This window comes from Bubalus bubalis, chromosome 6, assembly GCF_019923935.1.
Source record: "Bubalus bubalis isolate 160015118507 breed Murrah chromosome 6, NDDB_SH_1, whole genome shotgun sequence".
NCBI classification, from domain to species: domain Eukaryota; kingdom Metazoa; phylum Chordata; class Mammalia; order Artiodactyla; family Bovidae; genus Bubalus; species Bubalus bubalis.
Genome location: NC_059162.1, coordinates 109390778 through 109410111, shown reverse-complemented (window position 1 = coordinate 109410111; position 19334 = coordinate 109390778). Strand labels below are relative to the sequence as shown.

General features: G+C 35.5%; 1 protein-coding gene across 5 annotated transcripts in view; it reads left to right on the top strand.

Moving 5' to 3' along the window:
- AGO3 (argonaute RISC catalytic component 3) overlaps window positions 1-18958 on the top strand; it is a 135093-nt gene extending 116135 nt beyond the window's left edge. For all 5 annotated transcript variants that reach the window (XM_044945262.2, XM_044945263.2, XM_006077598.4 and 2 more), the window contains 3 exons: window positions 820-921; window positions 4908-5107; window positions 5683-18958. In XM_044945262.2, coding sequence (XP_044801197.2) covers window positions 820-921; window positions 4908-5107; window positions 5683-5791 — 411 coding nt within the window. In that variant the 3' untranslated portion in view covers window positions 5792-18958. The remainder of the gene's footprint in view (window positions 1-819; window positions 922-4907; window positions 5108-5682) is intronic.
- The last annotated feature ends 376 nt before the right edge of the window (window positions 18959-19334 follow it).

Sequence of the window (19334 nt, the reverse complement as noted above, 5' to 3'; positions counted from 1 at the left end):
CTCGACTTATAATTAATGATTTTAAATGTGTTAGGGATAAGGAGCTAGAGGTAAGTATATATATGCATTTTAAATTGTTTTGTTAGGAGCCTTTCATTATCAGGAACTTCTACCTGTTTGGTTCACATCATGTATTACTTAGAGACAATCATGGTGTCTATTTCCTTATAAGATGTTGAACCTGCTAATATGAAATAAAAGAAATAAGGCCTTTGTAGTCATTTCCATGTTTGACTGTCCTGGCCTTTACTGTATGCTACTGGGCAAGTTATTTTATATTCCTGAGCCATAGTTTGCCCCAAAATGGGAATGTTTAACTTGCAGGATTATCAGAATTAGAAATAATGTATGTAAAATCCTGACATATAAATAGCTACCAAATGGTGACTCTAGCTTACTTATGTTGTTGTCAGCATCCTTTCACTCTAAAAATATAGGATTCTCTGAGAAAAATGCTAATTTTCATAAGAATTACAGATTCAGAGAACCTGCCATGCACGGATGTTATAAATTGGAGCACTTAAAGTTACTTCCTAAAACAATTTTTTTAAGTGTTCAGCCCATATTGGGATCAACTACCAGCTAAGCATCCATGGAGATGAATAACACTTTGTTGATCAGCTCTCACTTTTAGCAACTTTTAAGAATAGGAACTAGGACTAGAATGAGGTCTGCTCTTAATACCTTCTCAAGTATTATTTCAGGCTGGAAGTAGTGAAGCATGGGATCAGCCTGTGTATTTATATCTTTTTACAAGTGCTTTCAGATACATTCTTTACCTTTGACTTGTTTGTTTAAATTTTGACCAAATGAATCTAGGTCGGAAGAAGTGGCAACATCCCAGCTGGAACGACGGTGGACACAGACATTACCCACCCGTATGAGTTTGATTTTTACCTCTGTAGTCATGCTGGGATACAGGTAAGCCCAGACTTTGGGTGAAGTAATTCAAGAACTTCCATTCTTCTGCATCTCAGAAAAAGGAGAAAGAAATATTCTTTTCCACACTTCAGATTGTTTCCGTCTGAAGTTAGATGAAACTCTCAGTAACTAAATCGTATCCCCTTTTTCACATTGAGAAGGACTTATTTCTATGAAAATACCAGAATATAAGTAGTTTAATGGAAGTCATCTCCCGAAACTGGGTCTTCAATTTAATGTAACCTGACTGTTCCTTTGATATATTCTTTTTGATAATAATACTTCATAGAACACTTCGTCATTTATTGGCAGATATTGAGCATGTGAGAGAGTTTAGTTGTAGAATTACAAACTTTAAGTTTCTGTTACATAACTTTTTAAGTCTTTTATTTTCAGAAAAGCTTTTTGTCAGTTTGTTAGCTATACTTAGTAGCACATAAGCTGTAATTCAGTGCTTCTCAAACTGCCCAGCAACAGAGAGTGAATCCACATTCCCGTGATGTCCGAGAGGCATCTGTAGCCCTAAACTATGTTAGTTTACTTGCTATTGATTAAAATAGAAACTTCAGGAAGGTGCACCTAACTGTATATCTTAAAGTTTTATATGTTCCACATACACTAACCCCGGTTTCACTCTTAGGGCTTTAAAATTATTGTCCCATTCATTTATATATGTTCTTACATCTGCTCCTCTTTACAATCAGTGTGGTACATTTTTATGGTGGGTGGTAACAATCAACAAAACAAAGTTAAAAGTACCTTCTGAGTTAAAATCTGTATCATTTGAGTACATATTTTAACCTTATGTTTCCCTCCATGTATCTGAACACTACTGCTATAACTTCTTAATAAATATAACAGAGGGGAGAAAAAGATTCTCTGTTCATGTAAATTTTAGAAATGCTGATTAAACAGGTGGGGGTTTTTTTGTTTGTTTTTTTACTTTAGAACTTTTGGATGCTATTCACATGCAAATGGTTATTATAAATTTTCAAGACAGGACTATTTCTCCAATGTATTTAACCAGAAACTTTAGGGACCAGTATTTTGGGGGTACACCAAATTGAAAATTAACTCTAGTCAGCAAATAACCAGGAATATTTCACAGGGACCAAAGGCCATTCTTTACATGTCTTCCCAGATTTATTATAATTTCAAACTTCTCTGAAATCAAAAAGAGCAGTCTTGGGACTTCCTTGGCAGTCCAGTGGTTAAGACTCCATGCTTCCACTGCAGTGGGTACAGATCTGATCCCTGGTTGGGGAACTAAGGCCCCCCATGCTGCAAAGCATGTCCATGAAAAAAAGGAAGTATGTTCCCTCCATACCCACATTGTTGAGAGTTTTCATTATAAATGGGTGTTGAATTTTGTCAAATGTATTTTCTGCCTCTATTGAAATGATCATATGATTTTTATCCTTAATTTTGTTAATGTGGTCAAATCACATTGACTGATTTGCAGATATTGACCCATCCTCACAACCTAGAATAAATCTGGGCTTCCCTGGTGACTCAGACTGTAAAAAATCTGCCCACAATGTAGGAGACCTAGGTTCAATCCCTGGGCTGGGGAGATCCCCTGGAGAAGCGAACAGCTACCCACTTCAGTATTCTTGCCTGGAGAATTCCATGGACAGAGGAGCTTGGCAGGCTACAGTCCATAGGGTAGCAAAGAGTTGAACACAACTGAGTGACTTTCACTTTCAGTCATGGTTTATGATCCTTTTAATGTACTGTTGAATTTGATTTGCTAATATTTTGTTGAGGATTTTTGTGTCTGTGTTCATCAGGGATATTGACTTGTAATTCTTTTCTTGAGACGTCCTTGTCTGGTTTTGGTAGAAGGGTGATGCTAGCTAACCCTGTAAAATGAGTTTAGAAGAGTTTCCTCCTCTTTTATTTTTTGGAAGTTTGAGGAGGATTGGTGTTAATTCTTCCTTGAATGTTTAGTAAAATTCACCAGGAAAACTATCTGGTCCTGGACTTTTATTTGTTGAGAGATTTTTGATTACTCATCATCAAAATCAATTTGATTCAATCACTAGTAATCAGTCTATTCAGATTTTCTATTTTCTGCTCCATCATGATGCTGTTTCTAACCCATCCTCCATATTACTACTGACATTATTGATACTTTATTAACCCCCATTCTTATCACACCTAAAATCTTTACTGTTAAACAAAGCTGTGCAGTGCTTTCCCTGCTGCCTACAGATAAAAGTTCAAATTCCTAAACATATCATTCAGTCTCATTCCATATGTTCATTTCAATTTCATTTTTTTCTCCATAGGCTCCATATTCTCTTCATCTTAGTCGATTAACTGTTCCCTAAATCTGCCATGGAGTTTTATGCCCCCTGTGTTTTGTTAAGGCCATTCACTCTCTCTAGTGTCTGCTCTCCCCACCCACCCCCAAAAGGCCAAATATCCCTCATTCCTCTCTTGGTGAAGAACCCTCAGGGCTCACTCTCATAGTTACTTCCTTTGGTATTCTTATACAGGACTAAGTACCAGTAATACTGTAACCACTTATTGGTTGTTCTATAATTGTAGATGCTCTGTTTCCTTTACTCTTCTACTGAATTATGTTTTCCAAGAGAGGACAAACTTTTGACTTTGCTTTGTTTTTCTTTGCAGTTCACAGTCTGTAGCATAGTAACTAATATATAGGCACTCAGTTAAATGTTCTGGGTTTTAAAAAACACATAACATACAATGTACTGTTGTGCTGTTTTTCAAGTGTATAGTTCTGTGGCATTAAGTAATTCACATTATTGTCCAGCCATACCACCTTCTCTCTCGGGAACTTTTTCATCTTTCCAGACACTCTGTTCTCATTAAATACTAACTCCCTGTAGCTCAGCTGGTAAAGAATCCACCTGCAATGTAGGACACCCTGGTTCGATTCCTGAGTCGGGAACATCCACTGGAGAAGGGATAGGCTACCCACTCCAGTATTCTTGGGCTTCTCTGGTGGCTCAGCTGGTAAAGAATCCGCCTGCAATGTGGGAGATGTGGCTTCAATCCCTGGGTTGGAAAAATCCCCGAGAACGGAAAGGCTACCCACTCCATAGTGGAATTCTACTGGAGAATTCCATGGACTGTATGGTCCACTGGGTTGCAAAGAGTCAGACAGGACTGAGCAACTTTCACTTTCACTTTTCCCCATTCCCGCCTCCCTCCAACCCATGGCGATCACCATTCTACTTTCTGCCTCCTGTGAATTTCACTATTTCAGTTACCTCATATAAATGAATTGTACAATATTTGTACTTTTGTGACTGGTTTTAGCATAACATCATGAAAGTTTAAGGCTTCCCAGGTGGCACAGTGGTTAATAATTCGCCTACCAGTGCAGGAGACACAAGAGATGCTGGTTCAATCCCTGGATCAGGAAGATTCCCCTGGAGAAGGAAATGGCAACCCATTCCAGTATTCTTGCCTGGAAAATCCCATGGGCAGAAGAGTCTGGCGCATCATTGGGGTCACAAAGAATGGGACAGGACTGAGCATACATACACGCATGTTAAGAACATCAGCTTTAGAAACAGAAAAGTTGACCTTTATCACAAATATAAAGGACTGTGCCTTGGAAACGTCAGGTTTCATCCATGTTACAGTATGTGGCAGATTTTTCTTCCTTTTTCAGACTGAATAGTATTCCATTATATACACACACACACACACATACACAGTCATACACACACACACTACCCTTTATTATACATTCAGCCATCAGTGGATACTTGAATTGTGTCCACCTCCTGCTATTGAGAATTATGCTGCTTTGAACCCAGGTGTGCAAACATCTGTTCAAGTCCCTGTTTTTACTTCTTTTGGATATATACCCAGAATCAGCTAAATTTTGTGGTTTTTTCCCCCCCACTGGATTATTAAACTAAGATGTATTTTGTTAATGTACAAAGCTGTGGTAAATATTTATTTAGAAGTTTAGAAATCAGCAGAATATTCCGTTGCCTCCTTAGGGTACCAGCCGACCTTCACACTATCATGTTTTATGGGATGATAACTGCTTTACTGCAGATGAACTTCAGCTGCTAACTTACCAGCTCTGCCACACTTACGTGCGCTGTACACGCTCTGTTTCTATACCTGCACCAGCGTATTATGCTCACCTGGTGGCGTTTAGAGCCAGATATCATCTCGTGGACAAAGAACATGACAGGTAATATAGACGCGTAACAAGCACAGATTCTCACCAAAATCCAAATACGCTGTGTGTTAGGATTTTCTTGGGAAATGTCTTTTTAAGTGTTTATGTGTAAGTGAGCATATATGTGCCTCTCTATTTGCCATAAAGTACTGCCACTGAGAATTAACATTCCACAGGCTATTAAAAGAGTCAGTGAGCCAAATAAAAAGCACTGATAGAACTAATTGTCCAAGGTGAGGGTTCCTATTAAGATGTACAGTCTAGGCTTATTACTAATAGTGTGATGTAGTGATTTTGTTGCTTTACCATTAGTTCAGGGGAGAGATTATCAGTAATAAAAGTGATATATTCAGACAGAATTGTAGGATGTCTTGGATTTGCTTCTAAATAATCCTGGGGAGGTGAGAAAAGTAAAACAGAATTGGCGTTGAGTTCATAATTATTGAAACTAGATGACAGACATGTCAGGGTTCATTACACTGGCCTCTTTGTTTTTAATTTTAAAAATTTTTCTACAAATAATATTCTTCAGAATTATTACATCAGAATAGGGTTTGGTTTTGTGCTCATTGCCACTTTTCTTACAGTGCTGAAGGAAGTCACGTTTCAGGACAGAGCAATGGACGAGATCCACAAGCTCTTGCCAAGGCTGTACAGATTCACCAAGATACCTTACGCACAATGTACTTTGCTTAAAAAGTCTAAGAATATTCTCTGAGAGGAAGAACTGGAAGATGAATCGACATACAACTTATGTTTCCAGTGGAGTCAGCTGGGTGAGGATGCCTCCAGCCATACAGAAACCAACACTGTGTGGGGGCCAGGGTCTGATTTTATGTTGATACAGGAAGATTGTTTACTTCATCAAGGAACACAGCACCATTATGCAATATGAAACCAGCCAACTGCTTTTTTGTGCGGTCTCCTGTAGGAAGTATCGCGGTTGTTTTGTTTTCACTTTCTTGTAGTCTAACCCTTTTAATGCCTTTACCTCAAGTTGCTTGGCAGCACAACTCTTTGCAAAAAAAAAAAAAAAAGTAAAGAAAAAGTAAATGAAGGTTTTTTTTTTAAAAAACTACACCTATATGAATAATCAAAGTGATTGTTCACAATGATGTGTGCAAAAAAATTAATGTGCATTCATGTATTCTTGTAAAAGTTATCTGTATATTTTACATATATACATGCATACTGCATATGCATATATATCTGGATCTACACTGATAGTAGATATATATGTATCCCTGTATATATTTTATAGTTCATTCCGTGGGGGATCCGTCTTTCCCTTTTATTATTCTCCCACTGCCACTTTCATTTTTCTCTCTACCTCCCTCGCTTCATCACCTACATTTTTTTTCCCTGATGCTACCAGTGACATTCAAATATTCATGTATCTGGTTCATTTGAATATGAAGCATGGCCAATTAGATTTTTATTTTGCACACCCTACTCCTATCTCTTGTCTCATACACAATTTTGAGTCCTCAACTCTTGGTATTGCTTTCCTAAGAAACAAAATTATTTTATATATACATATATATATAAAATATGGTTTTGTGAGAGTGAATGTCTGCCCCCTCCAGCCCTCAACTTACATTTGCCGTTTGTGCAATGTGTACATAAGCAGTAGCACCTAAACCATTCTTTTTCTTTAGTGAATTTGTTCAAGCTGCTATTAAAAAAAAAAAAAACTTGTCAAAAGTTGTAACTCTCTCTATAACTGATGCTACTATTCTAAAGTCTTCTGTTTCTATGTGTCATACATGGAAATCCCTTAAAGCTTTTATAAAGGGTAAATGTTTTACATGATTGGAATCGTGTAGGGTTGAGGTCTCTGAAATTGGGTAGAGAGAAGGGTTGTTGAGATTTCTTTTAATTTTTTTTTGCTAGTTTACTTGCTGCCTCTCATACCTTAATGTGATTTTCATATATATATTTTTATATATATGTGTTGTATATATAAACATATATGTATGTGTTTTGAAGTATAGCTTCCTTTTCTTTTATATTTATTAGAATAGTGCTTTAATAATTATAGAATCGTATTGGCAACATCTTTTATAGAAATATAATCATGTTTATTTTAAGAACTGACAATATGTTTTTGCTCTCTTTTAGTGCAATAAGCAGTTTTAAAAAGAAAGCTGTGTCTGTTTTACATCTTTACCACAAATCATGGGAGAAACAGGCACCTCTGTAATTTTAAAAGGGCAAAGTAATACAGCCTTAATTTCAGAAGGAAAGTTTTATAATTTTCAAGTTTAAATCATGTCTTATAAAAATCATTATGAAAATGAAGGAAGTTAAATTTCCTAAATGAGTCTTGACCTTGAATATTAGAAATAAAGTTGAAGAACTTTGATTTAATTAATGACAATGACTAGCTTAAGATATAGAAGACATTTAAATTTTTGAAAAGAGCTCGTGTTTATTGAAGAATCATACTGGTAAGCTGCCAGTTTTCATTTACTAAAATGTGTCAGGAAAATATAAAATGATATTTTTAAAACTTTATTTGCTAATTCATCACTAGTGTAACTTTCCTTTTAAAATTAGGGAGATGGTGACAAAGAAAGTTAGGACTTTGATCATTTGAAATGAGTTAAATCACTGAAATGTTGAAAAACTTTTTTGCAGAACTTTTGTTTTTATTAACTTCACTTTAAGATAGTAAAAAATACTATAAAGCTGTCAAAACCGAGTTTATCAGTAACCTTGGATTCAAGGGAGCTTTGCACTTTGTAACTCATGAAAATTGCATTTAAATTTTTTTTTTTTTTTGCACTGGTTCAGAGTGTAGATATTACAGATTGTTTCCAGTGGGCATTGTTGTTAACCTTTCAGAATTCCATCTGCACATGAAAACAAATGGATTAGCTCTTTAGTTTCTCTCTTACCTGTTATCCATGTAATGCCAATTTACTGTATTTTGAGCCTAAAATCTGAGCCCATGTCCTCCAACAGGTATGAAATCTTTTGTCCCCCTGCCAGAAAATTAAGAAAGTACTGTATTTTGTATGTTTATTATATTGAAGTTGCTGAGATGCAATTTACAACACTGTTTCAAAGCTCTTTACATAAGGTAATGTTTGTGTAGTATATACATTTTTCTCCCAACCGCCTCTCCTCCTCCAAAAAATGTCTATAAAGGTTGTATTTTTTTTTTTTACATTGAAGTTTCACTGAATATAATCCAGAACATAGACAGGAGAAGGAAATAGTGTATCTTAGATGGTAAAAACCTGATGGCGTATGTTTGCTCAGTATGAGTAAAGCATCTTCCTTTATCAGTGGGAGTTTCACAGATGCATGTGGGAGACTTTAGGGCCTAGGGAAGAACTGTAGATAATTTCCCCCTGTTTACCTGCTTTACCTAATTTCAGTCACCTAATCTCACATGTGCTAAAGTAAAGCCCACAATTTAAATCTATTTAGAAGGACTTTTACAGAGGAAAAAAAAATTTTTTTAACATAAAGCTTTACCTTTGAAATGAGTTCTTTATAAAGGGTGCTTTTAGAGTTTCAACATTGCTAGTTTAAAGTTGGTTAACTTGAAAGAATATGTATAGTATATTTCTATTTTGCTTACTAACAAATTGGTGTATCAAACTTAATTATAAGAAACTTTGTGCTTAGAATTTTAAGATAAAAGACTAAATGGCACATATTTTTTGAAATTTGTTTTAATTGTTATTGTACTTTCGGTGTAGAATCACTGATCTTTTTTATTTAAAAAAAGGAGGAAAAAAAGATTGTTTTGAGTTTAAATGGTCATGAAACTCAACAGTGACCTTTCTGTTCCTGCCCTTGCTCACTAACTATACATACAGTGAATGCTAAATTTCTCTGCTGTTTTCTGTGATATAGGAGTGACTTTAAAATGTCAGTCCCAGCAATTGGTATAATAGATTTTCATGTGAAGAAGAATTGGGAGCTTAATGTATATTCTGGATGGCAAATATGTAAAGTGCTGATACATGTTTTATATTACAGTATCAAGTTAATGGCATTGAGGACCATGCATTTATAATACTGTAGCTGCTATATTTATTTAATGAAGTAGAGTCTGACAGTTACTGCACTAAACAGTAAGGAGATGAGCAGGATTCAAGGCTGGTGTTAAACTTTTTTTTTTTTTTTTCCTAAATAAGATTTAAGAACATGAAATATCAAGATAACAAAGGGTGCTGCCAATTTAGGTTCAATTTAATGTCAGGATACTCTTTCTTTGTTTTAGAAATGTGGATTTTTACTTTTAAGAGTTTTGAAAAAGGGTACCTCAGCCTCCTTAGTACTGGTTTTTGGCTTATTTTCACAGACATACAGATGCCCTTTATTTTTTTCTTAATATTTACCTTTTAACACATTTCTCAGAAAAAGTATTTGTCTATGAAAATCTTCCTGGTTATAACCTATTAATTTATTTATCTTCCTTGAAAAGGGTCTAGGTGGGATTCTAGTAGGAGTATACTGGGTGTTTTAGAAGGCACTTGATAAAGATTCATCTCTTCCTTCTAGCATGGAGACTCCTAGCCTTCTAAACACCTATATTAGTTTTCCAAACTATAATAGTATAATAGGTTCTCTAATGACCCACCACTGCCTAAAGTTTACTTACATATTCTCTAATGGATTTTAGTATGACAGACCTCATGACAGGCTTAGTCATGACAGACTTAAGCTATGTCTAGGAGAATAAAAGCTGAGTTGCCGTTCCTTAGAAATGATTGGCAGAGGATCTCAATGTTTAAGGAAAAGGTGAACACTCAGAATGCCAGTAATAAATCTGAAGGATCTATTTCTGATGAATTATAGACTAGGAATTAGAGACTCTTATCCAAGAAATTTTGTGGGTATTTGATTCAGAGGCCAATATGAATTTACCACAGGTAGTGATTTTTATGAAATTCATGAAGCTAGCCACTCGGATGCAGCTAGAATATTTTGTAGTCTTGCTATTAAAATTTGATAGTGATGTTTTTCCAAGAGGCTTAACTGACAGGTCTGCGTAAATTTTATTCAGTATCATTTAACCTGGTTTAAATAGTTATTTTAATTCATCCTCTTAGATGTTTTCCTGTTGAATACTTTTTAAAGACAAGTTGCCACTAACAGTAACTTGCTACTTAAATTCTTTTGTGAGTTATCCAGTCAAGCTGTAAAAAGACACCATTGGACTGGTATCTTTATTTTGGCTTTTTTAATCCTTTTCATTCTTTTTGAGAATTCATGGATATCCTAAAGCTTCAATAACAATACTTGCGAGACTTTATACCAAGTGAGACCTTTGTGAGTGGCAGTATAACCCTGACTCTAGAGTCTGTCTGTATTTTCCTTTTCTCCTCTCATTTGATCATATAAAGCACTTTGTGATTCTATAGGAGTCGAAAAGCAAAGAATAATGTGTAAAATCAGTACATAGATGGGAAAGTGAGAATTTTCTCCAAAAAAATCATTAAAAAAAATTCCTACATATACTAAGAACATTTGTGATCAGTGGCAATACTAGAAATTATACTGTGATTAGTGAAACCTAAGCTGACTCACAGGAAGAAAAATTCAGTCTCTCTCTCTCTCTATATATATATATATAGCCTCAAAGGGAAAAATATTTTTTACTTTTTCCTGCTTTTAAAAGTGGTACATTTCAGTTTATAGCTTTCCATGTTGATCAAAATAATTTCTTTTAACTGAGATACAGTGGTCAAAGCTTGTGCTAATATTATCCACTACTAGTTGAATTTTATTCTTCTTTACCCATCAAAGATAGTGTGCTATATTTTTACATTGTTGTAAGAATATTTTGCTCTTGAAGTATAGAAAGTAAAGATTTTAATTTGAATTAAAGATAGAAGGTTAATAAATTTCATATTGAGGGTTGAGATTTACCAATGAGAAGCCCTCTTGAAGTATCAGGTAGCCAACAGAATGACAAAATTAAGATGCTATCGAATCATCCATCCAGCCATTGGTCTCACTTCCTTTCTGAAATCAATATCTGAGGTAACCAAACTCTAATGCTGTATCTATGTTAGGGTATCATTAAAGCAAAGATGTTCTTCAGGGTAGATGCTGAATTAAATTTTTAAATCATTTTTTAAAGCAAGGCGGTTCTTAGAAAGTGCCTTTTCAGAAGATGGTGCTGTAGACTTTTATTTTTCAAATAGCATGAGGCTAAAAATTTAAAAGATAAATTATTTTAGAACTCCAAGAGTATGACCGTTTCATATAAATAATGTTACTTGTTGTCCTGAATCTGGTCCAAGGGAACCAAATATAGCTTTTATTCAAGTTAAGTATCTAAGTAAATGCTCACCAAATGTATTTTGTAGGTTTAAAAACACAGTTTTTAACAGAAGTAACCCTTTCAGTTCTCAGCTGTGTTGAAGGTAATATGGCACATAAAACAGCGAGTTTGCTGAACTTTTTAGCAAGGGTACGAGTATGGTAGTAAACCCCCAAAGTCAATGGTAACTTGCCAGAAATTATGTGATAGGCTACCCTCTCCCCCTCCAGCATATTGACCCTTTTGTAAATATCTATTGGTGGCCTTTTCTAATTACTCTTTACTAAAGAAGACTGCATAGAAAGATAGAGCCAACTCACCAAGGAAATAGGAAAAGTAAAATGGTTATTTCTCTGTCTTTAGGGAATCTTTTCTCTTTCAGGCAGCAAGATATATTCTAAATGTCTCCCTCTTTTTTTCTAGCATAGATGAAAAAGGATGACAGTGCATCTGTACGATTGGTTAATTAGAAATAGAAATAGAACATGTCAAAATTAGGCTTTGGAGGAAATAAGTAAAAGGAAGGATAATAGTAGAATTATTCCTACTGGTTGGAAATTTAGTAATCTATCAGGAAGCAACTTTCCCCTGAACTAGAAGTAGTAAACAGCAGTAAATGATCACCTAACCAGTTCTTGCTTGTGAACTTGGTGAGCACTCTTCCAGAAAAGAATAAACTTAAAAAACAGACAAAAGAACACCACACCTCAGTAACCTTGTATGCTGCATTATGTAATAATGATAGTGAAATTATATTGATTGTTTGGAGTGTACTATGTCTGTCTGCAAATACACATGCACAGTAAACTTTTTCATTTTTATAATGTCATAATAGCAATTATGGGTTTATTTTTTTAATATTAATTTTTCTATTGTGATGTTTGTATTTATTGACAATTTGTGTGCAACTTTTATATTTTGCTTAGATATTGGTTTTAAGGTATTTTATTTTTATAGATATTTCTAGCTTTTCCTCTTTCTTTGTAATATCAGCTAAGATAAGATGGAATGTTAACATACCAACCAAACTACTAATTCCATAAACTCTAGAGTTTGGATTTTTACCAATAAACCATTAACACTATTTTCTAACTTAGAATATTTAATGTTGTTTATATAGTGGGCATTAAAAAAGACAGTCTTTAGACAGATTTCTAAATGTGGAGGGGAAGTGGAACTTTCCTATAAGTTAGATTTCCTCCCCTTAAGTATCTAACTAACAGACTGGATTGATTTCACCTGATCTGCGGATTGGTGCCAGCTTGTTACACTTCTTTTTCTAACTTCAGCTACAGTTGAAACTGCTTAAATGGTTACATCATTCAGCATTAGGATTATGATACCATTTTTATAGACCTGGAAAACAGCAAATGATCCAGAAGTCAGTGACAATTGACTTTGAAATGGGGTGCCCCTCCCCTGCCATAATTATATGGAAGACTTGCTACCCTGAATTTTTTCCTACTGTGCTTTTAAAATTGTTTTAACCCTACCATACTTTTAAAGTTGTTTCACAGAGTTTAAGTAGCTAAACTTAAGATAAAGACTGATTAATACTGTATTTCAGCTAATTAAACATTTAAGTAATAATTATGAATTTGAATTAATTGGAGGACAGTTAAAAGTATCATTATATAATATTAATTTCAAGTGTAATATAGTCACTTTAGTTTCCTAGTGAATCAGTTCAGTTCAGTCGCTCAGTCGTGTCCAACTCTTGGTGACCCCATGGACGAAGAGATCAAGATTATTTGTATTGACATTAACTTTTTATAAAAGTACATGAAAAAAGTGAATTCTCTTAAACAGGTAAAACATTTCCATTGTATTTTTACACAGTGAATTTTCATGGTAAGCCAATTTTTTTCTGTAAGAGATTAAAAGATAAACTTGATCCCACCCTCTGAGCTTTAAATTCTAATTTATCAGGGTTTAATGTATGACATTTTGCCATACTATATTCTTTCACTGAGAGGGGTAAATGAGAAAGTTTCAAGTAATTATAATCGGAAAAATATTATTTTTATATTGTGTGAAACAACAGTTTAAAATGAATCAGCGTGTGATTTCATATAGATATTAGTTATATCACTTTTCCCCCACATTTTTGCCAGTTTCAGTGGGTTTTTAAATATTCATAATACACTAAGCTACTTCCTTTACCCTGATATCAAGTAGTAATTGAAGGTTGGTATCCGGGAGTTGGTGATGGGCAGGGAGGCCTGGCGTGCTGCGGTTCATGGGGTCGCAAAGAGTCGCACACGACAGAGCGACTGAACTGATTCTGATTATAGGAATTTGTTGATACTAAAAAACTAAATATATTTTGAGCAGTCAGATACATTTTTGTTGCAAGTATACGCTCTCCTCTTAAGGATATTTATTGTCATAATTTTAATAGTTTTATTCATTATGCTTCAACATTGCCCTAGACTGTCAGGCATATAATTCTTGTAGGCCAATATTTTTAAGGCAGCTTTAAGCAGAAGTCCTCCTTTGTTTTCTTTTTTTCCTTCCAAAAGCTCTTAGGAACCTGACATGTAGAGCTTATTTCGCTCTTTATGGTTGGCTCCATAAATCAGGGTACCCAGAGTCAGTGCTGAATTACCATGCTGAAGTACTGGGTGACGGGCTCAAGCTTACAGTCACCTCTTAGAGCTGTCATGAATAGTCTTATGTGAGTAGGAAACAGATAGGAATATTGATCATTAGAATTTTGCTTTTTTGTGTGATGTTTTATTTCTAAAAATTGATTATCTGCAAATCTACAATGTTATGTTTTAAGTTTAAAAGGCTGTGCCAGAGACTAGAGAGGGAGATTACTCTGGTATTTAGTGCCTAAAACTTTCCAGCTTTATTTACTTCATGGCTTTAGTTGGAAGGACAAACAAAAATCCTTTAATTTGGCCCTTTATTTTTAGAACCAAAGAAGGGAGAACTTTTCTACAAAAAATGTTGCAGGTGTGATAGGAGATCTTTGTAAAGAAATGGACTAGTGGGTTTGTAAGAGTATGTAGTAAGGGGGGAAATGAGGAAAAAGAAAAGGTTTCTTTGCTGGAATCCTTTTGGACAGAAACCTTAAATTGTTTGATACTTACCTATTTCTCATAGTCACATTGTAAAAGAGGAACTCTTGTGATTTGAACCTAAGAAAGTGTCACTGTAAACTAACTGTATTTTAAGTTGTTTGTTGTCCCAGATCTAAAGGTACATCTGTCTTCATTAGAGACGTTGCTTCTGAATTGTAATTTTAAAATGAAGTATTTTTCTTAAATAGAGCCACGACATTGCTATCAACAAAGCTTCTCCAGCTTTTCCCTTTATATAGAAAACACAAAACAGAACCTTCCCAGACAAGGTTGTCTTTCCTGTTAAAAAAAAATATTTTTTGATAAAAGATTTGGGGAAAACACTGGTAGGCTGTGATGAAGAAGGAATTTTGCCTAACATAGACAGTCCAGCCAGGTTAATGGATACAGTTTGATCCCAGGGAGTTTAACAAGAGGAACCTTTGGTAGCAAGTAAACATTTGGTTTTGGTAGCAACAGGCTTGGATCTCTGGTGGTAATTAACTGCGAATATCTCCCTGTTTCATAGAAAGGGAATGATCTCATAGTGTTGATGATGATCCTGCATGTGCTGTTTTTCTAATTCAGAAATCAGGTCTAGCAAGCACTAACCAAAATCTAATACTTTGTTCCCATAAGATTCTTAAAAAGTTTCCCAGGAGCTTTCTCATTTCTTAGCCCAGAGTACAGCCATTCTCCTCTTTAAAAAAGAAAGAGTAAGGATTTAGAGGCAGTTTATATAGAATTCTGCCTTGAGTAAGTGTCTTTAAAATACTTTGGAAAGAAAGATCACATACCACAAGTTATGGTTTGATTGAGAGACTCTCTGAATGCTGTGTTCATGTTTGGGTTCTGAAGTTTTTTCTTTGACACGCCATTCTTTGATCTGCTTGAGTGCCATCATTCTGTTCTGGGGTGCTGTCAGTGTTGTATGCCATTTATGAAGCGTGCGGTTCTTCTCCTCCTCCCCCCTTACAGACGCACACACACACACACACACACACAATTAAAAGGGGGAGGGATACAAGAAAAAAGATAGTAAGAATCATTAGAATGTAACTTTAGTTAATAATGATAGAGAGAAATCCTAACTTGGTTAAATGAGAAATAAGATTGAAAGTGTTAGTCCTGCAGCTATTCTCTGTCCATAAAGGTTTTTGCTACCTGTAGAGTGATAATGTGTACAGAATATGTATCTGAAATAGGATGTTATAGCAAAGTAATAGAGAAAATTATTCTTGAAAGTAACAATTCAGTTTTTTGCAACAGTGATGCCCATATTCTTAAGGAAAATTAATGTAGCTTCTAGTTTTAATGAATCAGACTCTGATTTAAACATCAGAAGATTTGTAACTGATTCTGATATGTCACCTTAAGTATATAAAAATTATATTAAATGAATACTTAAGACTATTATGTCCTTAATTTACATATTATTTCAGACCTTAGTTCTGTAGATATATCTCTCACCTGTACGCCTCTTAGTGTGTGCAAAGTTCCATATTAAAATTTTTTTTAATTCATTTTGTAGTCAAACCTGAACTATAAAGGAGCAAGCAAAATCAGTTTCAAACACCAGAACTTTTAGAAGATTGCAGCTGGAAAAGGCGATTGGGAGCTTGTTGCCTTTGAGGGTGGTCAAAGTGTTGGTCGCTCAGTCAGGTCCGACTCTGCAGCCCCATGGACTGTAGCCCCCCAGCCTCCTCTGTCCATGGAATTCTCCAGGCGAGAATACTGGAGTGGGTAGCCATTCCCTTCCCCAGGGGATCTTAAAGGCCTCTAAAACTTGAGCTAAGACCTGGAGTTTAGTCAGCTCTACCACTAATTTGCTCTGTGTCCTTAAGGCAGCTTCCTTCATCTCTTCGTGTCTAGGCTCTTGTAAAATGGTATTATAACACCTGCCCTCTTCTAAGACCAGGATGGTTGTGACAGTGCTCGAGTTCTCCAGAAGAAAAGCGACTCAGAGGCTCAGGATGAAAGAATACTGTTGCATGAAGTGTTCATTTCCAGTTTGCCCCTGTGAAAGTATCTTTAGTTACCACCCTGGATCATTTTATCAAGCAAATGTAAGAGAAACGGAGGCTTTATCATGGTATGGCGTTCGCCTACAAACGTATCCTGTTCCATTTCTCCCTTGCTAGCTATCACACAGGTTGAATTTTTCTTTATAATCATTTTTGGAAAAAGTGCAACTCCAAAAACCAAACTCCTTTTAGTGGTGCTATGGCAGCTGTGATTGTATTTCAAGTTAGATTAATGTGATGAAACCATCAGATAATCAAAACTTAACTAACTTTGCCTTTTGCCTTCAGGCATTTTTGCTGTGGATTGGCATCAGAGGCTGTTGCACAACCAGATAATTATCCATTTGTTATCCCTTTGTTTCTTGCAGATCTTTTTGTACCTTTTTTTGGAGTACGGGGTTAGGTTTTAAGAAGGAAAGTGTGCTTCTTTCACTTAACACTTCACAGAGTTGACCTTGCTTTCCAATCACCATGCACCTGTAAAAAATCATATTAAAAGGGTTTTTTTCTTCATTTAAATTCAGTTCGGAGCATCTGCAGGTGATTTTAGGCAGCCTGTTGGTGTCTGACCCAGTTATCTTTATGGATTGTGGGCAGAACCTTACATTTTTACAGACTTACCCACTCTCCTGGGGGTAAGGGGCTCCTGTTTCTAGGAAAAAAACAAAGGGCACATCACCACAGGTTGTATAAGCAATTCCTTTGCTTGTTTGTTTTGTTAAGAAATAAAGGATGCATTTGAGGTACACAGGGTATGAATGCATTCAACATTTATTTTTTATTTCTATAGATGATCTCCCCTTCTTGCAGGCAGTTTGAGCTTTTAGCTCATCACTAACGTGGGTGATATCTGCCTTAGTTTTATAGGATAAAGTTGGGGAGGTTCATGCTTGGAAAATGAACAAAAAAAACTCCACCTTGCTGGGTGAGATAGCTGAGAACATTGGATATTTCAGGAATACTTTTAAACAGTTTTTGCTATAATGTGTAGCTTTAATATCTGTCTTCAGTTATAAACCCATGAAAGTATTACTGTATCTTGTGAATAAAGATCATTCTTGTGGACTATATGGATGCATTCATAGGCTGTGGGAAGCAGTGGCGTGTGTGTGTCCGTGTGTGTGTAAATATTCTGTGTTTATAACACTGTGTATTACATAAGTTTATATAGAAAAAATGTGTTTCTTTAATGTTTTGGGGGACTAAAATTGTAATATAACCATTCCAGTGTAATCTGACCACTCACTCTAGAGAACATTTATACTACACACAGATACACACCCCTAAAGCGTGGCTAACTGCTCCCACTTTAGATAATTGCTGCTTTTTTTAAAACCCAAAATAATGGAGGAGGAAATAGCACTCTTTTTAAAGGGGCTTTTCTGAAAAGTAAAATGTAAATATAGGACATGTGGGGAGGGTGGGGCCTTCTGCAGATGTCCTGCAGGTGGACAAATAGCCTTTTAAATTTTACTTTTTAACCATCTTAACCGTGTGTGCCTATTTGTACTGCAGATGTGAAATATTTGGGGGGGTTAATATCAGTATGTTTTGAAACTGAATTATTACATAAAATCAGAGTAACCTCTTTCTCCATCCTCCTTTTCCACACTGACTATTCTTGCCAAATATTTCTACCGAAACCAATTTTCAGCATGGTAAAACGATGGACACTCAAACCTCCTTCTTCATCTTCCCTATCCTGTCTTACACCTGGTCTGGCCTTATATTTTTTTGTTGGCTTTTCATAAGTAAGAACAATTTACTGTAGTTTAGAGACTGCAGAATTTCAAAATGTTTATCTATAAGCCTTCCTTTGTTAATGTTCGGTTACAGTCATATTAGTTAAAACAGTGGAGTCAGTGGAGTGAGTCTGAGTTCTTAATATGCTGTAAGGTAAAATTTTGACTGATATTAAACTTGACGGCTGCATACTATTAAGAGGAAATTGGATTACATGGTGGGTGGGAGCTAATCTATGGTATATATGTAATCACTGTATAATTAGAAACACCAAATGTTGAGTCCTATCACTGTGTACTTGGGGGCCAGGCTTTGGATATGGTTTTCATTTTAATTCCTTGAAGACTGTATGTCATTAAGACGAGCAGAAGGCAAATAAAGTTTTTAAGCAAAAATGCTTTGGGGGGGTATTTAAATTATGTTCCCCCAAAAAATCTTTACTACAAAAAACCTAGGGTTGAGATTGAGACGCTTCAAGCCGCTTTTTAAGCAGTTCAGTCACTTACAATATTTTATGTTAAAGAAATTGTCATAATTCTTTCTGAGCCAAACTGTCACTAAAGTGTCCTGTGACAGAACCACTCCTTTTTTCTGCCATTCTGTGTATTGGAAGAGTTCTATGTTGTATTTGTTTTTAATCCTTGATTTTAAAATATTAATGGTTTTAGTGTTGCTTAGCATCAGTTTGAAGTGTAACTTTCACTAATAACTGCAATAAAAAGAAAAGCTTTGCTCCAAACTTTCTGTTGGTGTGTGTTCATCATTACTGCACTTCAGACTTAGGTAAAGGGAGTTAGTGTGAAAGAGTAGAAAGAATTTAGGCTTTAAGAATCATAAAGTCCTGGATTCTAGACAAGTTCCTTGATGCTTCTAAATAATAGGGCTGTTGGGATATTCAATGAGTTAATAGTTGGAAAGTACTTAACAGTGCTGGGCATGCAGATGGAACTCAGGGTTTAAAGAGGTTCTCCCTGGGGACTTTCCCAGTGGTCCAGTGGCTAAGACTGTGCTTCCACTGCAGGGGGCACTCAGGTTTGACCCCTGGCCAGGGAAGTTATGCATGTCAAAAAAAACCCAACTCTGATGGGTCTGGAGCTCCATAGGGGGGAAATAAA